The sequence below is a fragment of the Elephantulus edwardii genome, unplaced genomic scaffold (genome assembly GCF_000299155.1).
Source record: "Elephantulus edwardii isolate Elephantulus edwardi_28Jun2011 unplaced genomic scaffold, EleEdw1.0 scaffold00337, whole genome shotgun sequence".
Lineage (NCBI taxonomy): Eukaryota > Metazoa > Chordata > Mammalia > Macroscelidea > Macroscelididae > Elephantulus > Elephantulus edwardii.
In genome coordinates, this window is record NW_006400087.1 from 1,852,468 (window position 1) to 1,879,355 (window position 26,888).

At 40.6% G+C, this 26,888-nt stretch overlaps 1 protein-coding gene across 9 annotated transcripts in view; it reads right to left on the reverse strand.

Annotated features, from left to right (window-relative positions):
• IKZF1 (IKAROS family zinc finger 1 (Ikaros)) overlaps window positions 1-26,888 on the reverse strand; it is a 90,319-nt gene that overhangs the window by 943 nt on the left and 62,488 nt on the right. For 2 of the 9 annotated variants that reach the window (XM_006901591.1, XM_006901593.1), the window contains 3 exons: window positions 21,281-21,448; window positions 15,251-15,376; window positions 8,906-9,040 (listed from right to left, as the gene is read on the reverse strand). The exons of 1 other annotated variant lie outside the window; for it this stretch is intronic. In XM_006901591.1, the coding sequence (XP_006901653.1) occupies window positions 8,906-9,040; window positions 15,251-15,376; window positions 21,281-21,448 (429 nt within the window). The remainder of the gene's footprint in view (window positions 1-8,905; window positions 9,041-15,250; window positions 15,377-21,280; window positions 21,449-26,888) is intronic. 6 more of the 9 variants (XM_006901592.1, XM_006901596.1, XM_006901595.1 and 3 more) reach the window with 5 other exon arrangements.

The following is a 26,888-nucleotide window of genomic DNA, read 5'->3' on the forward strand; positions in this document are numbered from 1 at the left end:
CCTGACAAGCCAACCACACAAGTCCACTTGGGACCCCAGCATTGAAGTGCATTGATACCTCTGCAAACGCTCCTCCCTCGATTTCAGCATGCCATTCCTTACCACAAACAAAGGGCATCAGCAAAAACATTCAGAGCAGAAAAGATTCTGGTCAAGAATGTGTGAAATCACTAGAACATCACAAAACTAAGCATCCACCTCTGTCTTCTCAGTACCTAGTCAAGGCACCTGCAGCCACTAAGCAGTGACAGAAACCAAATGGAAAAATGAATAGAGGAACCCAAGGCTGCCTCTGTCAATTAAACAACACTTAAATCTGAACTGAGTGGAGACCTGTATCTACTAAGGGCATTATAGCTCTAACAGTATTATATTTAAAATCAACCTTTTAAATTATGCATTGCATATCATGCTTTACATATATAATTTATAATAACTGATTACAATGTATTTACTAATTAAAATATAGTCATTGGATTATTAATCATAGGGTATAACTATTTAATATGAAAGTGGGTTATAGAATTTAAAATACAACATTCTGATAATTATAATAAAACATAATAAAAGTCTATAATAATTGTTTATTACAACACAAGGATAAATAGGCACTGGTTTGTGATGGCAGTATAAAGCTAAAAACATCATCCATAACACCTTCCTACTTCTTAAAATCTCATTAGCTTTTCAATTTAGTTAGCAGCAGTGGGATGGTGGGCAGCAGAGGTATGTGGTGAACTGGAAGAAGTGGAAGAGAGAGAGGAAAAGATGGCATGTGATTCCTGTATTCTTGATGACAAGGTGCTAGATGTAGCTACTATGCTAGGGGTGAAAGAAGCCTGCTGAAGAGTCATGACTGAGGGAGCCTATGTCTCAAGGAACTCAGGGGTCCAAAGTCATGAGTCAGCACAAGTGAAAAGTCGGCTTGGCCCAAAACAGAGATTTTAAGTAAAATTTGGTTCCTTGTCACTGGCTTTAAAAAGTTTTAAGAAATAAAAAGACATTCCTTGAAGATATACTGTTCAGTCTACTGTTTATCAGTTTAACATAAACTTCTGGCTTAAGAGTAAGTACATCAAGTTACTATAGTAGCAATTTATAATTAGGGTAAGGATTGCTGTTTTATTTTTTTTTTTAACTTTAACTGGTGACAAAATGAACCACCAATGATTCTGCTAAATGTAGAAGCCCCATCAGAAATGGTGCTTTCCTCCTTAACCAACCTGTTTCTTCAGAGTCATGATTGATAGTTTCCCAAGCAATTACTAAATCTGCTGTTTGCAAAACTTGGTATAAAGAAAAAATGGAAGAAAAGAGAGTATCCCAGATTGCCATGGCATATTCCAACTACCATGCAGAATTTCTCTCTTAACACTCAAGAAAATGAAAAAAAAAAAATGAAAAGCCACAACATTCATTATCAGCAACCATCTGCACTAAGGAACATATCCTAAGGAAATGCATATTAAAAATCAAAGACCAAGGAAAGGAAGAAACAGAAAAACTCTAGCATGAGATACATGGCTGCTGTCTCATTTCCAAAAGTCTGAAGTATGAGTGAACAATCTTTGGCATTTAAGTTGCATACCTGCAGAGAAACAATCGTAAGCTTTGTCTTCTTGTGACACGGGAAATTTGCTCTTGTGCTTCTAGAACCAGATATACTAAGGGAAAAGGCACTGTGCAGTTAGTTGGCTTGTTTTGCCAGAGTGAAGGTTCCCTGCTGTGCTGGAGGTGGGAGATGATCTAGACCCCAGAATATTCCTGTGGAAACAGTCAGCAAGTCCCAACTAGGGGAAATGATATCTAAGTTAAGGCAAAATTAACTGTCTGTCCAAATGAGGGAGAGGAAACAGAAGGTCTCTTAAAGAATATTGAGCTTCTCCCGATCTTAGTCCCTAAACTCATTCTTGGCTTTCAGGATTCAGGAGAACTGTAAATTCTCATAGGAAAATAAATGCCCTAGATATGGTAGGGAGAGTGATGAGGTGTCATACAAACTACATCAGAACAATTAGAGCATGCAGTTAGGAAAGAAGTGGCACAGCTACTGTAAAAATACTGTCCAGCAACAAAAGAGAAGACAAGGCACAAAACAGACCAATAAGGCCATCCTAGGGAAAGGCTTAATTCAAGGACAAGAAGGAATACCTTATAACTGCATCATGGTATAAAGTCAATAAAAAGACGGTGCAGTAGAACAACAGAATCAGATGGAAGAGGAAATTTCAGATAGCCAAAAGTAAAATGAGACCCAAACTGTAGTATTATAAAGTTAACAAATGGGTTAGGCACAAATAATCAAACAAAAGTTGCTAAAATGGAATTACTTAAAGAAAAAGCATAAGACATAAAAAAGGACTTACAGGAAATTGAAGAAAGCTAACAGACATCCAAAAGAAATTAACCAACAAGGAAAACTGGCATCCAGAGTACAGACTGTACTAGATGGAACAAATATGTAATTCTGTAAAAGATAATTTCCTAGTAATACCAGGTAGAAAACGGAAACTTCAGCTAAAAGGGGGAGGAAACTTATAGAGTGCAAAACCTCAAAATGTATCCTCAAACAAACAACAACAACAAAAAGTGCATAGCCGTTCAGTCAGACCTGTCTCATAGCTGCCTCTCTAGCAAGTTTTTCTGAAACTGTAAACTACGTAGGAAAATTGTCCAACGTTTTCCCGTGGCGCAGCTGATGGACTTGAACTTTAATACAGTTACTGCCCTTGGGTTAGGAGGGCAATTTCCTGTCGGCTACACCCACCAGAGTTCCCCTAAGACATATCCTAGTTAGAGTATTTAAGGAAAAAGAATTCTTCAAGCATTAAGGGGGGGGGGGAAATACAAACCATCTTCAAGTAAAATAATAGCCTGATTTTAGACATCACCACAAAACACAGCAATATCATCGGGCAACAAAGCAAGTGCTCAGGAGTGGGATTGAGGGACAGCATGACCTCCATGTGGATGGACACATGCCAAGATATGTTGCCAGTGCAAAGGCAACTGAAAGCCAGTCTTGAACCAAACACCTGAAAATATTAAGCACCTTAACAAAGTTGCTTGAACATGAAGTCCTATCAATTAGGAGTTGAATCAAGGTAAGTAGATAAAGAAGTTGTGGTAAATGGATGAGAGGTGACTGTTGAATCATTTTAAGTGTGTTGTGGTGTTGTTGAAGAACCAAACTACTATGGAAAATTTTGGTTAGAGAAGAGAATGGGAATAAAATAATACAACTGAGAAGTGGAATAACGTTCTTACTTTTCAAAGAAACCTCAATATGCACAGTTTAATTTGAAACAAAGGAAGCATGTTTAAGCTGTTAGTATTTTACATGGTATGCGTCTTGCTGTGTGGTGCAGTAGATTGTTTAATATGGCTTTTCTAGCCTTAGGTTTTGACTATCACCACATGGCTGGGAAGAAGTATACAAATGTAGAATTTCTAGGTGGCTTCACCAAGGAAAATGGATGGCTTACTAACAATGTAAATAAGGTAAACAGCATCTGTTTACATGTGACCATACAAACAAGGGGTGTAGGTGACTAAGGAAGGGATTGGTCATTGTTGCCATTCCTCAAGGCTTAAAATGAACTGAATGAAGAGGCAGAAAATGCCAATCTTGTTTCCATTCAGAAAGAAGCAGTAGATTGCAGTGCCTATTTTTGGGTAAGAGATTCCTGCTCAAGACAGACCAAGATTGAGACACAGTGTTGGCAGAATCAGAGGTGATGGGAGAACCAGACTCACCTGAGACAAAGATGAGCGAGAAATGCTGCCCCATGCCAAAGCCAGGCCTTAGCCAAGGTTTACTGGTAGAGGGATGGGGAGCTGCCAGAATTGGCAGAACTGAAAGAGCTGTGGGATGCTGGCTCAGAGCCAGAGTCAGGGCCCATTAAGGCTGATGGTCAGAGGGTCTGAAAGCATGGCAGATAAGCTGTCCTGACTAAAGAGCTGTATGTTGTATCCAACCAGAATTGTAACCTGTTACTCCCCTAACAAATCCCACAATCATGAGTATTGTTGGAGTTCTGTGTGGTTATTGCAATCAACTAGCAGAACCGGTAGCAGAGTCCTTGGGAGGGATGCTTGATGTCAGAACTGGGACAGGAGGAATGAGGACATATCTGACCTCACAGGAACTGACTCTGTGCTGCTGATGTTGTTGGTGGGGGCTCTTTCCCCTCACAGAGTAAGTGGAGGTCAAATATCACTACCTCCATGCTGGCTGCATTGCTTCCACATGTCACCAGGCACTGCTGAATGGATTTCAGTGCAAAACTACCCTATGTGACAGAACACTTCTGCCCTGGAGAGTTTTCCTGGCTAAAAGGAGCCCAGGTGGATGTTGCTGAACGTGCTAGGCTGCAAGTGGAAAGCTCTAATGTTCAAATTCACCAGGCAATTCATAGGAGAAACACAGAGAGCCTCTTATAAGATTTACAACATCAGTTACGCATTGGAAGATCCTTCTAAACTGGTATTGACTTGGCAGCAGGGGGTGGTCTTTACAGAAGCACACTGGAGGTCTTTCTCCCATGGAGCTGCTGGGTGGGTTAAACCACCTAACTTTAGTTGAAAGCTGAGCACTTAACTACTTGTGCCACCATGACATCTGCTCCCCACATATGTACACATATAAACAACTATCTTAGAGGAATCCCTTACAAATCATTTCCCTTTCTGTGAGAAAAATTTTATTTGAAGTTCAAAGTGTCTTCCAATTTTGTTTGGTTTATTTTCTATCTATTAAATATAAGACATGCATAAAATATAATACTTTCATTTTAAATAGCTTCTATAATACAATCTTCACAGTATTTTTTTTCACTTCTATTTAGTAATCTATCTACTCACATACATATACAGAGAAAGAAAGGCATTTAGAATGTTCATCTGCTTTTTAATATTGGTACTTGTCAGGTGAAGGCTTTGATGGAGATTTAAATACAGTCAGCTTTTTTTAAAGTTTATATTATGCATGTGGGATTTCAGAATTATCAGAGGTTTGTCCCATAAAAAAGGTAATATACCAATTTAACTCTAGTGACTAGCAGAAATATTGATAATTCTTAAACTTTCTCTTTGTACTTTTTATGAACTTTAAGATTTCCTCAGAGAATGAAGAGACTGAAAACACTGATTATCACTATTTATCATTGTCCCCTCTGTGAGTGGATGCCCCAGTTCTATTAATCACATCTAGCTGGCTCACGGCCCCTGGGCACTCCTTAGGCTCTCCCTCGCTTCTGCCATTCTTGACAGAATGTCACTTTTTTATTCTGTCAAGTGTCAGTCACTCTGGTCATACCTGCCTGGTTGGCTTCCAGAAGACCCTGCTTGCTAGACAGGGGGGTCCATGGACAACTCTGCTTTCTCATCTTAGCTTTGGGTCCAGCACCATTTGAAGTTCCATTCACCTCATGTTTTTCTCTCAACAAGTGACCTTACTTCCTGTTCAACTCAGGAAATTGAAGGGCCCCTCCATTCTCATGCTCTACAAATCCCACATTTATATGGGTCACACCCAAAAATATGACTCTAGCCTGTAGTTTTCAGTTTTCCTTCTGCTCCTCCCAATGCCTACTCTTTTTTTTTTTAATTTAGGTTGTTTATTTTTCATTTCAATGAACATCTACAGAGATTTTGGGATTCCATTCATTCATTGTTGCACCCTTCTCCCCACACAAACTCCTCCCCCCTCCCCCGCATTTGCTCCTCTCCTTGTAAAGCAAAAGAAAAACTCCCTCATACCAATGCCTACTCTTATGACAAGCTTCTCTTTAAAACTTGATAAAAAAAAAAAGGAACTCTACTGAGTGTTAGAGAGGGAGGCTGAGATTCCCAAGAGCTTGGTTTCCCTTTTGCCCTTCAGCTTCTTTAAGTCCAAAGGCACAGGGTAAGACTTAAGGCTTGGAAGAACACAGTTTTAGAGCCCGCCGCTCTCTCTGGTGGCATCCACACCACAAAGTTCTTTAAAATGAACAGAGCAAAATGGGCCTCTATCCTTTTCCAAAACCTAGTTCCACTGTTTTTGTAAATGGCATTATCTGTCACCAGATCACTGTTCTGACCTAAGCAGCTCTCCTCTACTTCCCATGCCCAGTGCTACCCTCCACCACAAGAGTGCTACCTTTTCAAGCAATTTTTTACACTCTTGCTGACTCATTTTTCAAGATGGGTTCCACCTCAGATACCAGACTACAATTCTGGCTGCATGCTTTAGACTTCACAATCTCATCAAACATCAGCACATAAAGCACTCATATATCTGTTTTTCCTTCTTTTAGGGCAGGGGAGCAGGTGCTCTAATTTAGTCATAAGATAAAGAATCAAATCAACTTGTTTTCACTATTAATACGTTTAAACATATAACCCAAAAGATAACAGTCTCCACACCAAAAAAAGATGGGGCTCCAATAGCAGATATATCTGGTTTTGTCTGCTTCCCTTTGATGTCTCAAAGCTATTAATCCACAGTTCAGAGTGTAGGTGCCAAGGCAGGTTTATCCTCCTCTGCTTCCTTGCAGTTAGATGCATAAGTATTCTAGAATGTGCTCTGCTCCTCAGTAGTGTCTTCCTCCACTGTGGCCCAAAGTCTAAATGTTCTACCTATCGATGTCTCTTACCTTTATCAAGTCCTCATGTATATTTAGCTTTACAAAACTTATACTGATCTTTCCTGGGCCTGATTCTCCTCATGGTAATAGCTGACTTTCACTGAAGCAATGATTCAGTTTCCAGATGTTTTCACATCTGTGGTCTCACTTCATGTCCACAGTAATCCCCTGAGAGGTGTGAAGAGTGGATCCAAGATGCAAGACATAAATGTGGCAAAGATGGCAGAGTTACTGTGAGGCATAGATCAGCTTGCTAGCCACATAGCCATCCTACTCCTGCACTTAGACCATCTGACCTCAGTTTCATTTGTCTAGTTCTCTAATTTATAAGCTGGAAAATAAGCTCTCTTTGGAAAGGGCTTCCTCACTCTTTGTTCCCATTTCTTTCAGTACTTGGCATGGGGTCTACCACTCGACAGAAATTTAATAGTCAAAATGGCAACAGCAGCTGTGCTCATGAAAGACATCTGGTCCAGAAGCTGTGCTCCTCCCATGACATCTTTATGGAAACATGTACATACAGGAAGTGCTATGACTTCACGTGACAGACGAGGTCTGACCTTCACAGTGGAGAAGTCAGGCAGTGGGGTGTCCAGCTGTGGAATCACACTCCTAATCAAACTGACCTGAAAACACCAGGTGGGCACAATGTTTTCCCAGGAAGACCTTTCATGTGCCGCAGACAGTGCACGACCACCTCCAAGTAAAACTGGGGGAGATGATTTCCTTTTATCTTCCTTCTAATTTTTTTATGATAGCTTTTATTCCATTCAACACGTAAAACTGAGGGTTAGTTTTTCTATTTCTTTAATGAAGGATGTGGGAATTATGTTCAGGATTATATTGAATATATAGATTGCATTGGATAACAATGACATATTATCAACATTAAGTCTTCCAATTTATGAAAATAAAATAGTTTTCCTTTTATTTAAGGTGTCTTTTATCTTTTTTAATCAATGATTTAGAGTTGTCATATAAATCTTTCATGTGGCTGGTTAGATGTCTACTTATTTTCTTACATGCTATTATAAATGGAATTGTTTCTCTAATTTACCTTTTAGATGTCTAACTACTGGTGTTTAGAAATGCAACTGATTTTTATTTGTTGACCTTGTATTCTGCAATTGTTCTAAGTTCATCCACTGACTATAGAAATTTTCTTATGGACTCTCTTGGATTTTCTACATACAGGATCACATCAACTGTGAACAAAGATCCCTCCCCCCCATTAGGTTACGTTTTATCCTTTTTCTTGTCTTACTGCTATGGCTAGGACTGCTAGTAGAGAAATAAATATAAATGGTAACTCTTCTTTGTCTGATACTAAAATGCCACCCCAGCTCTCCTGGTTATTGTTTGCATGGAGTTCTACCTCTCTCTTCTTTCACTTTCAACCAACTTGTATCTTTGCACAAGTGTATATGATTAGTTTATTTTTGTAAATATTTATTAATTAAATATTTATTTATTTATTTAGTAAATACTGTCTGCCTTTTGACTAGAACATCTAGTTCACTGAGTCATTGTCATTACTGGTCAGATGTGCTCTCTAATGACTTTTTGTTTGTTTTTGTATTCTAAGTCTTCTTTATCTAGCCCATTGGCACTGCTTGCTTTTATGTTCCATTGGTTTATTGAACTTTTTAGTTCTGTATTATATATTTCTTAATGGTAACCATCAATGTTACACTTAAGAACTTGTATTTGTAACACTTTAGGGTCAATTGGTACAAACTTAACTTTAGGAAAACATAAATTCTCTATAAATTTCTCACTTTCCACTTTTGCTATCACATTTACATCTTTATACTTTATGTGTTTTGCATAATAATTTCATTCTTGTTTTTTATATCTTCATTATTAAAACACAAGAAAGACAAAACATTTAGGATGTTTTCAGATACCTTTACAGAATACCATCTTCCTAGCTCTTGTCCTGTTCCATTCTTTTTCTTCGGTCAGGAATCTTTCTTTTTATGTATAGGTTTGGATTATTTTCTATCTTCTTTTCCATCAACAGAATTCCTGTGAGTGAGAGTTCTTGTTGCACAGATCACATGACTGTGAACCCTTAGCTTCAGTGTGAGATTTCTTAATTTTTAAGAGACTTGTTTAAAAAAATGTAAAAGATATTTAAGATATGTCAAGCTCACTACTTTTCACTTTAGAAAAAAATTAAAATGTCTTCCCGTTTGCTACCCCCAATTATTTATCATTACAGTCTAAAACACAAGGGTAACCTTTTTTTTAAGAGACAGCAAACTTTTAACTCTTACCAACAAATTTCTGAGGCATAGAGCTCTTACGTTTGGCGACGTTACTTGCTAGTCTGTCCAGCACGAGCGATCTCTCTGATCCTATCTTGCAGAGGTCTTCTGCCATTTCACTGTGATTAGTTTCTTCTTTAATGACTAAAGTCAAAGACAGTTAAAGAGCCAGTTTAGAAATGCTTAGCATTAAAAGATTCAGCTGCATCCAGTGTTAAATCTGACATTTGTTAAGTACTTCCTCGATGCATAATCTTAAGAGATTATGTCTAATCTTCACGGCAAACCTATCATCCAGCCTGAGCAGATTACAGCAATAGGGAGCACCAATGCGTCTTACACTGATTCTAACTGAACATTATTCCTTAGAATCAAAATGTGACTGAATAATTGTGCTTCACTTAAGAGTTCCTTTTTAACTTTCTAAAATATTTCCAATACACTAACGCAGTAATCCTGACAACAAGCCTCTTAGGATCGAAGAACTGCCACATCTAGAGATGAACAAACAGGGCAACTCCATCAATCTGGTCAGCATTCAGACATACTGAGAGCATCATGGATTCCCCAGACTTCATATCACATCAAAGCAGGTTTGGAACCCTCCCACAAGCCCCTCACAGAGACGTGAACGCCAGCTGCTTCCTGAGTATTGTATAAAATCTAGAGATTACAGAGCAGATGGATGGTTGCACTATTTCTCATCAATCTCTATTCCACATCTGCCACCCCCCCGCCCATACCTAGCATCGTCCCTTTCTTTCTATAATTGAAGATACACTGTTGTATTCTTTATCACTTCGTTTATACTTCTAGTTTTTGTGGTTATATTTTTTCCCCAAAATAATCATTGAATTTTCCTGCAATTTATTCATGTTTAAGGGGTTCCAGAAGTATTTGCAGTACAATTTTTCAAATAGCTAATGAACTCTTCCAGTACTGTTTTGGAATAGCCCACTGAAGCTCCAGAGCCTTGTTTCCTCCTCCTCTCAGGTAACACACATTGCTTTCAATAGAGTATACTGCAAGTTTATCTACTTCTTGAATTGATTTGTCTGTCTAGTGTTCAAATAGTTCCACATGTTACAACTAAATTTGATAGATTATTTTTTCAAATTTCCAATTTATTTTTCAGATACCTTTCCTATATATGGTTTCTAATCCCAATAAAAGGAACTGATTTGAATGGGTGAATTGTGTTAGTAAAGAATAGAGTTGCACAATTTGATGGGTGAGTAGGGTGAAGGGGCTGGGAAGGATCTTTTGTGAAAAACAATGTATTAAAACTTTGTAAATAAATCAGAATAAAAAATATTTACTGTATCAGAGACTACCAGAAGGACAAAGAAATTTATCTTGGGAGAAGTATAGCTACAATGATTCTTAGAAATAGGGGGGTAGACTTTGCCTCACATTCTTTATATGTGTTATTGTCTTTGGAGACAAACATCATGCTTAATTTAAAGTTGTTGTTGTGCACCATAGAGTAAGAAATGAGCCGTAGCTGACCCTCCGGCGAGTTTTTAAGAGGAGTTAATCACGTGGGAGGAGACTGCCCATCCTTCTCCTGTGGAGCTGCTGGTTGATTAGAACCATGTGCCTTTGGGATTGCAGCACAGCTTCTTACCACGAGACCAAAATAGAGGGATAGCAAATGAAGAAGCCTCTCAACAAAATGGACTGAAACAGTGGCCACAAAAGCAGGCTCAAACTCAGCAATGATGGCAAAGATGGTACAGGTAGACAGTGTTTCATTCTGCTGCACCCAAAGCCACTATGAGAAGCAACTTACTTAATAAACTCTAAAACAATAGTTCTAATATTGTTATGTGCTGTGGAGTCATCTGTGATTCATAGCAACTTTATGTACAATAGCACCAAATCCTGCTCTATCCTGTGCCAATCTTATTGTCTCTGATACACCTACCCCCATTACCCAAGTCACTGAATCAATCCATCTCATCGAGGGTCTTCCCCTCGTGCTGTCCCTCCACCCTCCCATGCATGACGTCCCTCTTCAAGGACTGATCCCTCCTTGCAGCATGTCCAAAGTATGTCAGACGAAGCTTCAGAATCCTTGCCTCCAAGGAGGAGCCTGGTTTTACCCTCTCCAGGACAAACCTATTTGTTCTCCTAGCAATCCATGATATATTCAATACTCTTTCAACACTACAGCTCAAAGATACCAATTCTCCGTCTATCATCCCTAGTAATTGTCCAGCTCTCAATTTCTCAAACTAATGAATTAGAGGAAGATGAAAACCGTGTTCTATTGTCAACGAACATACTTCCCTCTCTTCTTTTCTCCCAAGTTTTCTGCCTTGTCTCAGTATATTAGAAATTTTCTTCTCCATGACCTACAAATTACTTGCTGAGATTATTTCTCAGTATTTATTCTTCATTACTATTATAAATGCCACTTTAAAAACCATATATCCTAAAATGGTTATCATTGCTTATTTTATGAAACTTTTAGAAAACATAAATGTATATTTATTATTTAATAAGCAAGTAGCTATTTTATGTGACTTAGAAAACATAAATATATATACAAAGATATATATATATATACATAAATATATAAATAACTACATGCTTCTGGAAACTCATAGAAAAGCTTCAGGTCTTTTGTTCATAGGGTTGCTATGAGTTGTGCTTGACTCAACAGCAATCAAAAACAACATATATAGCATATGCTACATATATTCTGCATCCTGATTGTTTTTATTGAAGACACACACAAGTAAAACCCACAAAATCCAATCTCCCCAGATGTAAATTTACTCTCTCAAGCTAATCTGCTTCCTTCCATATTTTCCTCTTATCTGAAACAGCAAGGAAATGTGGCTGCCTGGGCACCACTGGGTGTCATTACATGAGCTGTGACCACAGAAGCTGGTTACAGTAAAGGATGAAGAGGCCAACGCTCTCCAATCACTGTCACTCTTGCAGCTTGCATCACAACTGGAACACTTAAGGCCTAGGGAACTCCCCTACCTTTTACATTATTTAGGAAATTGTAACTATTGACCTAAAAGTCTCTTAGAAATAAATTGATTTTTAGAAAAAGAAATCTCTTTACACAACACACACACACACACACACACGCATATTTATATTTATATATTTGCCTAATCCCAACTTAGCCACAACCTACAGTGTACTGGAGACTAGGAGATGACCATGGGGAGGGCAGCCATGGGAGGCATGCAGGAAAGCACAAATTCCATCTGTGTAACATGACCAGAAACTTCTCACCCTGCTATAAGCCTTCCAAATCCCAAGTGAAATCTTAGAAGACTTTGCATTTAAAGTTATTTTATGGATTCCTTCAACACCCAAAGTTACTTTTGTCAGCACTTACAGCTGATAGACTGGAGCTAGGTGTTGGCAGGGAGAGAAAATGGTCTCTGTGTCAGTGGTGACTACAGTCACTTTGCACAGCTGATGAAATATCGTCACAACTTGTGCCTGTCTGTCCTGCTCTGGTTCCATCTGCAGCCACTCTGAAGACAAAATGACTACCTATTTTGATATGGGAATTCTCTACCAGAAGCCTTCTAATCCCTCCTGTATTAGGTGGTAAAGAGATTACTTTGTTTTCCCTATAAATTCTTTGGTTTTTTAAAAATCATTCATTGTTGCACATTTTCCTCCCTCTCCTCCCCTTTCCCCTCCCCTAGTTCATTTTGTAATGCACCTCGTATTCTAGATTGTTGTCCAAAGACATTCTTTCAATATCTCAAATAATTTGATCACCAAAGAGAATAAACATGGACATTTTAGGGTTAAATTCATCCTAGCCACAGGGTAACAGTTAATATACCTAACTGGCATATAAATTTGTAGACATATCACTTGTGGGGAATTACATCTACAATGCCAATACTTCAATGACTAGGTATTCAAGACTTGAGCATGGTAAAGATTGTGAAAATGGCCAAGTTTGATCTGTGGTTCATAGGGTTGCTATGAGTTACAGTCGACCCAATGGCACCTAACAATAATAACACCACTACGTCAACATTCTTGGCACCAGCAGCCAGGAAATAAAAAAAAACCGTATTGCTATGGGAAAGTCTGCAGTTAGGGACCTCTCTAAAGTACTCAAGAGCAACGGTGTCTCCCTGGAGACTAAGGTGCGCCTGATACAGGCCATGGTCTTTGCAATCACTTGTTATGTGTCAGAGAGTTGAACAATGACTAGGGAGGATAGAAGGAGAATTGACACCTTTGAGCTGTGGTGCTGGAGAAGAGTACTGAATGTTCCATGGACTGCCAAGAAAACAAACAGATTCATCCTAGAGAGGGTTAAACCAGGCTACTCCTTGGAGGCAAGGATTCTGGGGCTTCGTCTGACATACTTTGGACATGTTGTAAGGAGAGGGACATCATGCTTGGTAGGGTAGAGGGACAGCGCAGGAGGGGAAGACCCTCTATGAGGTGGATTGAGTCAGTGACTGGGGTAATTGGGATGGGTGTGTCAGAGGCCATGCGATTGGCACAGGATAGAGCAGGGTTTAGGGCTGTTGTACATAGGGTCACTATGAGTCGTAAACGACTCGACAGCACATAAAAACAACAATAACAAACCATATATTTGGAATGTGCTCACATCTACTCTTTTCTCAGGTATCTCCCCAAGCTCTCCTGTGAGGTCGGCTAGGATGAAATGATCACTCCCATTTAAGTATTAAGCCAAGGGTGATAACCAAGAAAAGATTTAGAGATGAGACTCAAATCCAGGTTTCTGTAAAAGAGTGCTGGGTTCCTGGTGTGGATTTCACTGTGGCTTATTTTTCTAGTGATCAAAACAGCAGAGGGCAAACAATACACCCCACCCATTTCTTGTGTTCATTTTGCTATTTCAATTCCATGTATATAATTTTCAAGGGAAATTCTTAGTATTGTATTCAATAGATATTGCTGCTGCAAATAATTTGTTCTCAATAAAATATAGTGAGTGAAGGAATGGTTCATTAATAGTATAAAATATGTCATCAGAAATAGTATTTTTTAAATAGAAAACAGTGCCTAGTTCTTTGTATTTCATTCTAAAGGAACATAGTCAATTACTCTTATCCTATAATTTTCCACCCAGATTGTAGAATCTGGCTACAAAATGATAATGGTTAAAAAATTAATTTTAGATAAACCTCAAACTCACTGCTATTGCTGTGTCAGAACCAACCCACAGCTGACCCTCCAGTGGGTTTTCAGAGGCTATAAATTGTATGGCAGGAGACTGTTCATCTGTCTTCCTCAGACTAGCCAGTGGATTTGAACCTCCTATCTTTGGGTTGGCAGTAAAACTCCTTACCCACTAGATCACCAGAACCACATACTGTCTACATCACTCAAATCAACATGCATGTGAATCAATATCTAGGGCTCCACCTGACCATTCTTTGCTTCCTCTTCTCATCTGCTTTTAATCATCTAAGCATGCACCAGTAAATCTTCCTTTATGAACAATCTATTCAAGTCAGAAAGCTTGAAGAGGCTTAATAAATTATCAAATATTACTTTAACACTATCCCTGGGTGCAGTGATGGTCCTTTCAGTCATAGTGCTAAACGCATAGTGCTATTAAAGAGGAGAGTTTTAGATGAGCTATTTATAAATTAGTTATCTCCCAAAAAGTTAGACACTTTTTTATCACACTGCCAGCCCGACTCAATCCAACTTCCTTCAGCTCTCTCTGCTCATATTCACATTATTTAAGATTAGAGGTCAAGAGCTATCTTGTTATACAACATACAACCAAGCACCAATGACTGGAGTAAAAGCAATCTTTAGTTCAATCATTTGACAACCTTACCACGGATTATCAGGGTTAAAATGCATGCAAACTTCCACAGGCTTCAACTCATGTACCTGGCAGGAACAGATACTGTGCCCACAGTCTAAACTGATGGGGGGAAAAGCCAGCCTGAAGGCTTCTAATTTGATCATCTTTAGAGAAACGATATTGTTTTAACACAAGATTCTGTATCTTATTACTAAACACAAAGAAGCAATCAGTAGTTCTGGTTTAATAAAACCCCAAACCTCAAACAAAAACTCCCCAAACTTTTGCAGGTCATTGCTACCTGAGAAGTTTCCTCTGATTCTGACAGGCAGAGATCATAAAACCACACTATTCTGAGTGAGGGTAGGCTTGGTCAGAGGATGACTGAGAAGCGGCAAATGCACTGTGCTCCTCTGGAAGGTGTGCCAGAATGTCCTTCCAATAACCCAGCACTGGACGCACATAGGACTCTGGTCCTGATGACAATGCTGTGTGTGGAGGATCCCTGTTGCCCCTGCTGCAGGCCCAGGGAGCCGGCTGGGGCAGCAGCCCCCTGTGCTTACCTGGGTACAGCGTGCCAGGAAGGCCCATGCTTTGCAAGTAGTTGTGGCAGCGCTCTTTATGTTCCTCTAAAGAGCTTCGCTGTTTATAGCTTCGGCCACAATATCCACATTTGTGAGGTTTGCCAACTGCAGAAAACACAATTGAGTTTAAGACCCCAATTAAATGTTGTCTTTATGTGCCACGGGAATGCATGCAATACAGTTATTACCGAAAAAGTGAAAAATAAAAATATCAGCTCTTGAGAGTCAAAGGCTTAATGAATGAATATAAAAATGCTTAATGCCCAGGTGGGTAGCTGACTGTACCAAGAATACCCATGACTCTTATTTAGCTTTAATCTGTCCACTGTACTGAGTTTCCTGGGTGTCCTATAGGTAAGTCTGAGAAGCCTGTGTTCATGTATTCAAACCTGGGGAAATGACCATGACAGTATTACTATGTAGATGTGGAAGGCTAGTCAGGAGCTTGAGAAACCCTGGTGTCATCTGGATTTCCTGGAAAAGCTGGCCTCTGGTCAGGTCCATGCTGGGGCCCATCCAGTACAGCACAAGTGCTAGAATGAATTTAACTGTTGTGACTTCAATTTCAGTGTTAGAAAAGTAACATGAGAAAACCATGGACAACAAAATTGCTTTAATGAGATAAGCATTTCAGTTGAAACTGTATTTTATTGTTCTAACTTGAAAGAACTCTGCTGTCTCCCCAAAGACTTTCATGGTGACATAATTTCTGGAGGAGCCCTGCCCAACAGAACTTCCTGTGAAGATGAAAATATTCTCTAACTATACTGTAATCGATCTGGTTCAAGGGTGTACGCCAGGGATGCATCCTGTCTCCATACCTTTTCAACATGTATGCAGAGCAGATTATCCGAGAGGCTGGGCTCTATGAGGAGAATTGTGGCATCAGGGTTGGTGGAAGATCTATTAACAATCTGCGTTATGCAGATGACACAACCCTGCTTGCTGAAACTGAGGAGGACCTCATGCACTTGCTGCACAGGGTCAAGGACTGCAGCCTTCAGTATGGACTGAGGCTCAATGTCAAGAAGACAAAGATTCTCACCACTGGACCAATTGGCAGCGTCAGGATGGATGATGAAGAGATTGAGATTGTTCACAGCTTCAGTTTGCTCGGCTCCACAGTCAACACTCTTGGCACCAGCAGTCAGGAAATCAAAAAGCGTATCGCGATGGGAAAGTCTGCTGTTAGGGACCTCTCTAAAGTACTCAGGAGCAACAGTGTCTCTCTGGAGACTAAGGTGTGCTTGATACAGACCATGGTATTTGCAATCGCTTGTTATGCATCAGAGAGTTGGACAATGACTAGGGAGGACAGAAGGAGAGTGGATGCTTTTGAGCTGTGGTGCTGGAGAAGGTTACTGAATGTACCATGGACTGCCAGGAAAACAAACAGATTCATCTTGGAGAGGATTAAACCAAACTGCTCCTTGGAGGCAAGGATTCTGGGGCTTCGTCTGACATATTTTGGACATGTTGCCAGGAGGGACGGGTCCTTAGAGAGGGACATCATGCTTGGGAGGGTGGAGGGACAGCGCAGGAGGGGAAGACCCTCTATGAGATAGATTGATTCGGTGACTGGGGTAATCGGGATGGGTGTGTCAGAGGCGGTGCGGTTGGCGCAGGATAGAGCAGGGTTTAGGGCTGATGTGCATAGGGTCGCTATGAGTCGCAAACGACTCGATGGCACATAACAACAACAACTATACTAGGCAATATGGTAGCCCTTGGGCTGGTCAATACACAGCCACCAGTCACATGGTAGCTACCAAGTACCTGGAATGTAGCCAGTGTGTCTCAAAATTGGAATTTCTACTTTGGTTTAGTTTTGATTAAAATGTAAATTTAAATACAGCACATGGCCAATGGTTACTGTACTGCACTAAATTTAGTTCTTCCTGAATTTTTCTCAGTGGTTAAAAATAGCTAAGAATGTAGAAGTTACTTATAATCCCTCAGGAGATGGATGAGCAATCTCCTCCCATACAATTTACTGCCTCTGAAAACCTACTGGAGGATCAGCTATGAGTAAGTTCCCACTCAATGGCATCCAACAACAAGAAGAACAAAGTAGGTAACATTGTAAGAGATGGAATGGATAAAGCATTTCAGTCACTTACTCAAGTAATATACAGTTTCATGCTAAGTGTAGCATCTTTTTCTACCCCTTGTTCAGGTTACTTGATTCACATTTTTAAAATACTACATAAAAGTCAAAACTGTCCAAATGAAAGTGGAAAAATGGTTGAGCCAATGCTTGTGTCATTTAAATAGCTTTCTCAGGTGAAAAGCTATGGATTAAGATGACTAAGATGAAAAGCAAAATTGGACTTCTAAAACATTTAATAAAGAAATAGAGATATTTCCTATCTATAGAAAGTGATGTACTCCCAACACCAGGAAGTAACATTCAAATAGAAGATATTGCAAAAAGCCTGCACATTTTATTGAGTTCTGCTTTTAGAAATTAATACAGAGTCTCTTTCACTGTCCTTTCCTGGAAAAGTTTCAACCTTAAAAACTCTCATGATCAAAGTCACTAGTCTATAGAATATGACATAACCACCCATCCATTGCTACCGAGTGGATTCTAACTGTAAGACAGAACAGAACTGCCTCACAAGGTTACCACTGCTATCTGTCATGTGCAGGTTGGCACACTTTTTTCTCTCAGGGAGCAGCTGGCAGATTCAAACATCCAACCTTTTGGTTAACAGTTAAATACCAGGCCACCTAGAAATGATATAGTATCTGAATATCCATTCTTCTGAGGAAATAATTGGTTTTATCACTGGAAGATGAGAAACAAGTTTACTGCAAGAAATTTAACTACAGAATACCTTAAAGTCTATCCAAGATGCAAGAAAGAACATCTCTACTTACAACTTAAAACAAAACAAAACAAACAAACAAAACCCCACCAAAAAGAGTGAATAAGGCAAAGGGATCCACTCTCTACTTTGTAGGTTGAGCCAAGTCATTCCTGCAATCAATGTGAGACAAATTCTACAGCTATAATAGCACTATGTTTTGGTCTCTGGAAGAATTTGTCAGGAAAAGTTGTGTGCCTGATGTTTCTAAATGGAACAGGAAAGTGTCCATCCCAGGGAACATACTGTGGCCACATTTGCGTTTCTAGATAAATTCCAGTAAAATGACTCTGGAGAACACACTTTGCTGGTTTTGGTGTTCAGGGTCACCTTACAATATCTGAGTCCCCCCCATCCCTGGGTCCATAATGGTTTTCTCATGAGTGTTACTCACGTGCTTATCAGTAATTCTGTAATAGAAATAAACTGTCTGTAATGTACCACTTGTTACACATAATTACTCAAGTAATTAGTCATACTTAGGGCGAGATGACAACATGCCTTGAATAAAATAACCAGGCAAGCAGCCAGAATCACATTAACTCATAGTTAGTGAGTTAGATGTTGCTAATTTGTAAGAGGAAAGAAAAGAGAGTGACATCACTTTCAATGAACAAGTATTTATTTGTGGTTTGTGCCTACATAGGAAGCTATACCTGCTACCAATCTCAGCACAAGGATTTGCTGAATTGAGTTTGTCTACTCAAGACCTTACATTTGTGAAGTATCTCCCCTAGAGTGTGATCATGTTTTAGGTAGACTCGACACAACTGTAGGGTCTCTGGCTGCACCTGAAGCCCCTGAGGGCAGGCTCATTGTTTAGTTTCCTCACCACACCTCCTCCATGAGGCAGGAAAACACCACATTGTCATCCTAAAGCAGAGACTGAAACCTGATTCCAGCCATGTCCTTCCTGCCCTCCTGCAGCAGGCCTGTCCTCAGCCCCAAGAACGTCTGTCCACTGACCAGGATGGGGCAATGCACTTACTGCCCTTCATCACTGCTGACTCATCTTCTCAATGGTAAGAGCAGATTTTAGCTCAGTGAAGCTCCTTTGGAGATTTTGAAAATCACTCACCATCATGATTTTCTAAGAGGCGTTATGGAAGGCTTCTTTGTATTTAAAAGCAGGAGGGAATGTAGGAACCGAGGAGTGGGCCAGTCTGGACACCTATGTCAGGATTAGCTACAAAACCTTCCTAAGATTCCCTCCATCTTGTCACCAACAGTTGGGGAATCCCCCTCAGGTCCTACTGACTAGGAGAAACACAAAGATGTTGTCAAAACTTACAAGAATTTGCACATCTTTTTCTATGATCACTAAAGAAATGACATTCACTTGGAACTTCTTTAAGGTAAAATTTAGACACCTTCCAGCCTTGACTCAGCCCCTCCACTGGACAACTTTCCTGACACCTGTAGTGCTCACTTCTGCTCCCTTCACCCTCTCAAGTCCTTCTGTGGTGGTCCTTTTATAACACAGTTTTACTTTTTTATTATACCTGTCTTCCCCACTTAAAAATTAGTTCCCTGTGGTGCTCAGTGAAGTGTGACAAAGAGATGATCAGGATGAAGAATCCTCTAAAACCCCAAGGATTAAACACACTCATCATTTTCTGGGCAAGAGATGGATGAGGCACGTCCAAACCTTCCTCCAAGGACCACAGAGCTGTTACTCTCTTGGGGGTAGGTTCCTCCTTATTGGGCTCTTCTGTGATGGCAAACTCTAGAGAAAGGGAATGGAAGTGCTCATCTCCTATGCACCATGCTCATGGCAGGTGCTCAGCACATCTGTGTTGACCAGATGAAAGACTATAAGCTCCATGAGGACACAGACATATGGTGAAAGTTCCATGTTCTCTATGAGGTACAGCACCCCAAATACTACCCAGTGAAAGATGTGGAAAAACACCTGTGCCAAGAACTGTTCTTCCTCTAAAATGTGAGATAATGATGGTAGACAGGCAAATAGATACTGAGAAAGTCTCATAAAGGAGCAGGCTTAATTAAGGCTGGATTTGCTTCACAGATTGGGAAAACTTTAAAAAAAAAATGACCAGGCATTTATGCAAATTATGATTGGAGACTTCTGGATGGCAGAAGGCATATGTTAATACATATGTTAAAAAGAAATGCTGTCATCCCAAATCTGACACCTATCCAACCTGGCCTTTCCCAGCCATGGACATGATTGGCTTCCAACACCAGAGCCACAGGCCAGGGTGAGACTCATCTGCCTGGTTTACACCCAAAAGAAGGAAACTGAGGGTCCCAATTTTTTTTGTCTGTTCAAGGAGGTTTCACTTATTACTCTTAAAAACAGTCTGTGTGTTGTGGCTGTACTATAACCAACAGTGTGGGCAAATGGTTTAAAAATCTGACTAATGCAAAAAAAAAAAAATAAACCAACAAAACCCACAACACAACACAACACAACAGTGTGAAGTGGCAATGGGTGAGGTTTAGCAATCAACAATATGTCTACTGGGGGACTTGCTGAACACTTGTGTGCACCCAGAGAAAAGTATTGCTGGAGGAATCCTCTGAAGAAGCCACTTATCTGGCAAAGTGCAATGGGGGAAGCTCTCTAGAGATACTCTACTTGAAGTTGGGCTTCCTAATGTGAATATGTGAGAAAGAAAAAGAGAGTATGCATGTGTGTGTGCGTGTGTGTATGAGTGTTCACTCCTCCGCGCTTTTCCTCTGGTTTACTGGTAAAAGCAGGCCATACTGGGAGTGAGGGTGGGAAGAGGCAGCAATGCCAGTGTAACCAGGAAGCCCAGGTGCTGCTGACAGACCCTGACTCATGCCGACCCATGTGTGTCAGAGCAGAGAGCAGTGTGCTCCACAGACTTTCAATGGCTGATTTTTTTTCTTTTTAGTAGATTGCTCAGCCTTTCCTCTGATGGATGTCTTTGTAGACTTGGAAACTCTACTTTACCGTTAGCAGTTGAGTGTGTTAAACATTTAAACTACCCTTTCAAAGGTAGCTGAATTTTGTAATTTGAAATACCTTTCAAAGCAAATGGTAGACAAAGGACTTCACCCTGGGACGTCAAGGCTGGCCAACAACGAAGTGTTCAACATTGCCTATTCAAGGTAGAGAGGTACCCAGCACCCAGGATGCCCAGGAACCTACCGGAGTGTGTCCTCAGGTGGCCCGTGAGGGCATCCCTCCGGCGACATGCATAGTTGCAGAGATGGCACTTGAAAGGCTTCTCCCCAGAATGTAACTTGATGTGGCGAAGGAGGTTGCCCTTCTGTGTGAAGGAAGCACCACACTGATTACACTGGAAAGGGCGTTCCCCTGGAAGAGGGAGAGAGGCACATGAGAATAAAACTCCTACCCGGGGACAAGAGGACCTGATCACACTGGGCAGGACCTTCTCCTGGAGGAGAAGGAGAGGTACAGGAGGCATGTGAGAACAGCCGGGGGACAAGGAGATCTGAGTGGGCGAATATTCTCCAGGAGGAGCAGAGGAAGAGGTGCATGGGAACAAAGTCCTACCCAGGGACAAGGGGACTTCAGTGAGAAAGTTGTTCCCACTGGCGCGCTCTGACTTCTACCGGCTGCAGGTTTGATAGAACATGAGGCTTTCAGACTAAACCTGCCAGCTCCTTAACGCTTCACTGGTTGGGTCAATTTGATCTGAAAATCTAATTTTTTCCCCTAAATCAGAATGGCACATCACAATGCAAATTCAAACTCATTTAAATAAAGTGACTGCAACATTTTGTGATGAAGAGCCACTCTTCCTGATCAGCAGTTTTGGAATAAACCAATATCCAATTTTGCGTGTTGTGGCATTTGGTGGGGTTTTTAATGTGGCTTTTTTCAAAGGGTCTTTAAAATATGCCACTGAAGCAGCAAAATAAAAAGGAAACTCATTAAAAATGCATTTCAGGATCACAAGTTCATTTCAGCGTTACATTCTTATATTTAAATGAAAGGCACTTCATTATAACAGTTATAATAACTTCTTTTCATTTACATTTTCCCTGTATTTTCCCTTTCAATTTCTTCTCCATTACCTGTCTGTCCCTAAGCAGGCAAATCAGGAAAGAGACAGAGAGGGAGTGTGAGGGTGAAAGAGAGAGAGGAGGGAGAGAGATTGAATAAAATGAGAAGTTAAGATACTGTGAAGGAAGTCAACCACTTCCAAATCAAAGTCCCAGGTTTCCCAGAGGCCAGGCATGAGAATCAGAGCTGCCTTGAGAATCTTGCTTTTTCTTCCCTCACAAATCCTATAACGTTCAAGTTATTGTTTGTCCATGGTCACAGAAGACAAGTTCTATTTTCAGTATAGATACTCTCAAAGAGGCAAGCTAGTTTATTATTAAGGGATTCTTTCAGGGGTCGTACTATTAAATTTCACAACAACAAAAATTTGCCCCCTTGGTGTGTGGGTGAGCTCACGTTCTTATGTTTTGGATCTAACTAAACAGCAAATGGGTACCCAAAAGAGAAACATAACAATGTATCATTTCAAAGTGAAATGTCTCATTTCAAAACTCTCACGATCTGAATCAGAGAACTTCCTTTGATTCTCACTCAAAAGAGTAATAAAGCACTGTTAGCTTTCAGGAAATATTAACCTTTTTTCTTTTCTAGAACAAGTGCTTATTTAGGGCAAGAGTGATATGTGATCATCATACTGGTGTTGAGGCATCATGCTAAGGTACTTCATAGTGACAATAGAAATACTGACACTAACTAGGATCCTTGAAGAAGGGCATCATGCTTGGAAAGGTGGAGGGACATTCAGGAGAGAAAGACTCTAGATGAGATCTGATACATTCACTGGGGTAACGGGGATAGTTAATTGGAGACAGACTGACTCACGATAAGGCAGGGTTCAAAGCTACTATTCACAGAGTTGCTATGAGTTACAGTCAACTCAACAGCACATAACAACAACAGCAGCAACAGGATATTGTGGATGTTTCCTAAACTTTGCATCTGCAATAAATTTGGCTGACAAGATAGAAGGCGTGTTGAAAGGTACTGGTTAAACCAACTACCTAAAACCTACATTTCTAACTAAACCTGCCTGAAAACACAATCTCTGAATTTTAAGTGCATATATGTGACAGACACCAAGCAGCCCAGAAGACCTGTTCATAAGGAAAATTATTACTTGGAATCAATTCTGACACTATTCATTTGCATGTATGTGAGTATGTGTATTTAACTTCAAGCTGACAAAAGAAACAAACAAAAACCCCAGAGGGTGATGATGGTTCATAGAGAACAGAACGGATTACATCTCTAAGATCTAACACTTAGATCCCTCTACCTAATGGAATAGCGATCTATTTCTTTTTCTCAGAGACCTATTCAGTTCTTATTAGATCCAAAATGGTGCTCACTCTGGGGTGCAACTTCAGGCTGCTGGGGAAGAGCATCAGTTGAGGATATGTCATGAAGAGGCTTATGAGGCTGTGGGATGCTCCTGGTGACACAAATGCTGTAGTGACAAGCCACATGTGGGTGATGCCGGAAAGTCAGCCTCTCTCGGTCTAAAAATCTACAGAAAGTGGGACCATGCAGTGTAACCAATATCCTGGCAGAGGATTGATTATCACAGCCACACCAGCTTTCTGCTGAACAGTACAGGGCGTGATATCTGTTTTCTAATTTGACTAAACAGCTCTGTGTGTCCTTCTGAGTCTTGTGTCATTACCCCTGCTGGCAAGGCCTCCAGGATATCTACTTGCTCCTGACTGTGCTGTGCTGGTATGAATATGGTTTTGGGGTACGGGGACTCCTGACAGGAGGGGGCTCTCAAGTGCGCATCCCTGGGTGTGGCCTTGAGGACTGTCTTGGGATGAGAATGGGAGGACTATCCCTGGGTGTGGAGGGGAGGACTGTCCCCGAGTGTGGACGGGAGGTCTTTCCCTGGATGTAGATGGGAGGATTGTCCCTGGAGCTGCAGAGAGGAAAGCATATCCTTGACTACTCCTTTTGGTCCTGCTAATAATGGGCCTTCTGCCGGCCAGCAGCTTGCTTACTAAATCTAAGGAGAATAAAGCTTCGCCAGGATTTTATTTACCTTTATATCTTTGAGGTAAGAGTTTAAGACTATAAATAAAAATTTCAGCATTTCAGGGTCCCTCCATGAGCATGTCTATGTGAACTGCACTAACTGCAGAGATGGTCTTAATGGACTTCTCTACCAATCACAACTTCTGAGGGGACATGCGGAAAAGGAATATAAAAGGTAATGTGCACTGGGTGAATCTCTGGGGACTCCCAGTCTGTGACCCTTCCCACCCCAGGACTGGTGTTCTGAAAGTGGGCAGGAACAGGGCTCACCAGTATCTTGTAGCATGCAGAGTAACCTTAATTCACTAGTAAAAATCACATAAGGACAAATACTGCATAAGACCATTATTGTAAAAACAGAAGTATAACTAGTGTATGGATATCCAAAGAGGGAAGGGGAGGGGCATGAGCACTGGGGGGGAAAAGGGGGGGACATCACAGGGCAGCAGAATTCGGTTGGTGGAGGGAGGGAGTGAAGAAATAAGGAAAGATCCAGTGAGGATCTGAAAAGACAGATAATAATGGGCATGTATCAATGGTGATTAATTTTTGTAAGATACCATGTATAGGAATGATCATAAGAAACCAATGTGAATGAAAAAAACACCCAACAATTAAAAAAAAAAACCACACAGAACAGTTAAACAACAATAACAACAAAACCCAACACAAATGGCAACATTACACATGGGCCTCACCAGATGGACTGCATTAGAACCAGATTGAGTACATCTACAACTATAGAAGGAATCTTTGGAGCAGCTCAAGGAACGTACAAGCCAAAGGAATGAGTAGCTTAAGGAGAAACCACTGTCTACTTGACCTTTAGATAGTTCTGTAAACGTAGCTAGAAACCAAAAGAGGAAGGATTCCTCTGCCCCAAAACTATTCACTAAAACTTAAAACCCCACCAAGTCTAAGAGAACTCAACTAAGCTTCAATGTGACCAGCTGGGGGCATTTAAACAAACTACCATATATCTCCATTTTAAATTAGTATTAAAGAAATGTGAATTGCTTATTGCTTTCTTGCCTGTTGTAATAAGACTGACCTCAATTGTCTCTTTTCACTCAGGAGTTCAAATCCTGTGTTTCTTGTCTGATGTTTACAAACAGTAGTGCCATATGTTTGGTCTAGATTGCTTTTGTTTAAAGTTTGAGAATAAATTCAATTGAGAATAATAATAATAATAATCCAGTGACTTGAAATATTAAGACCCTCTATTTGCATGGGGGAGGGGTTTCCCCTGAATGTCACATTTCTTCTCTGGCCTTGAGGTGACACTTCTGGCTTTAGACCATCATCTCAGGCCAGTGCTCCAACAGGTACTAGCAAGGGCAGAGTGAGGGGTCCACAGGCAAGGTGGGGACTGGTATGCCAGCAGTTATTATAGGCCTACATGTGGGCATACCTGGGAGGTGAGGATGAGGGAAGAGGAACAAGGACCACACCCCCAGTTTAGCTCCTCCATGGGCAAATGGCTAGATCAAGTGATGGGCCATCCTAAAAGGGCATCCCATCACTCCCAGTGAGTCCCCAAAGAGATGAAATTCAGCAGCACTGGGATGGACACCAGCACAGGACATCCATCCGTGGGCTCACAGTGGGGGAGTCCACTCTGTATCTTTTCCTCTTCCAGGGATCACAGGGCCATGTGATCTTCATACTGAATGTGACTCAATAAGGGGTAGACAGTAAACAGATTGTGCCTAATTTGCCACACCCTGATCTGGTCCAAGGAGATTACACCATGTCCAGCTCTCCCATTTGTCCAGGCTGAATCTGGCCAGCAGCTCCCCATCTAACCTGGGATCTTGGGTTTGCACAAGTGGAAATGCACTAGAAGAGCATCCACTGGTTCACAGTTTCAAGTTCTGAGCTTTCATATTGTGTTTTAAATGAAGATCCAGTTTGAAAGTACACAGCTACAGGCAGAAACCTACATCTCAGCCTCCCGTCACTTCATGAGTAGCGAAAGCTTGCACTGGGTGAACAGCTGGCACGGCTGCTGTGTGTGCGGGGCCAGGGCCATGGGCTACAGGGCTCCACATATCTGTCCCCACCAGGTTTATTCATTACACCTAATTATGCTTTTTATCAGGTCAGGCAGTCATTATAGTTTGCAGGTTTAGTGCACCACAACTGATTCATTTATCAAATATTTAAAAGAATATTCACTGTATGATAAGGCTTTACATGAACTAGCAGGAAAGTAATTGATTTGTGAGGTTTATTCCTTAATCAGGAATGTATGAAAATGTTCCCAGTGTATTCTGTGCAGTATCTGTCAAAGTATCCCATTTTACTTTCATTTCCACATCATTACAAAAGGAGAGAATATGCTCATTCTTCTAGAAGCTTCAGTTAGGGCTGGGTGTGGCACATCTATTTCAATGAGTAACTGGAGAATCCGGAACCAAATTAGGAAGAATTTTTATAAGGATTTTTTTTAACTAAAATTATATTTTCATGTTTTCCAGGTAGGTTATGAATAGGTGAAAAATGGTCCTGGTTCAAATATACAAATTACAACTGCAAAAATGTCCGCATTTCCTTATAACTCAGTCTTTTTTCCTTAATAGATTTTTAAAATTTCAGCTTAATTTTTTTTTCTTGGGAATTATAAAGTTTTATTGGCTAATATTCTGAAGTAGAGCTTGAAAGCTCTGACAGGCGTGGTCTTGGACGGAAGTGAGGATTG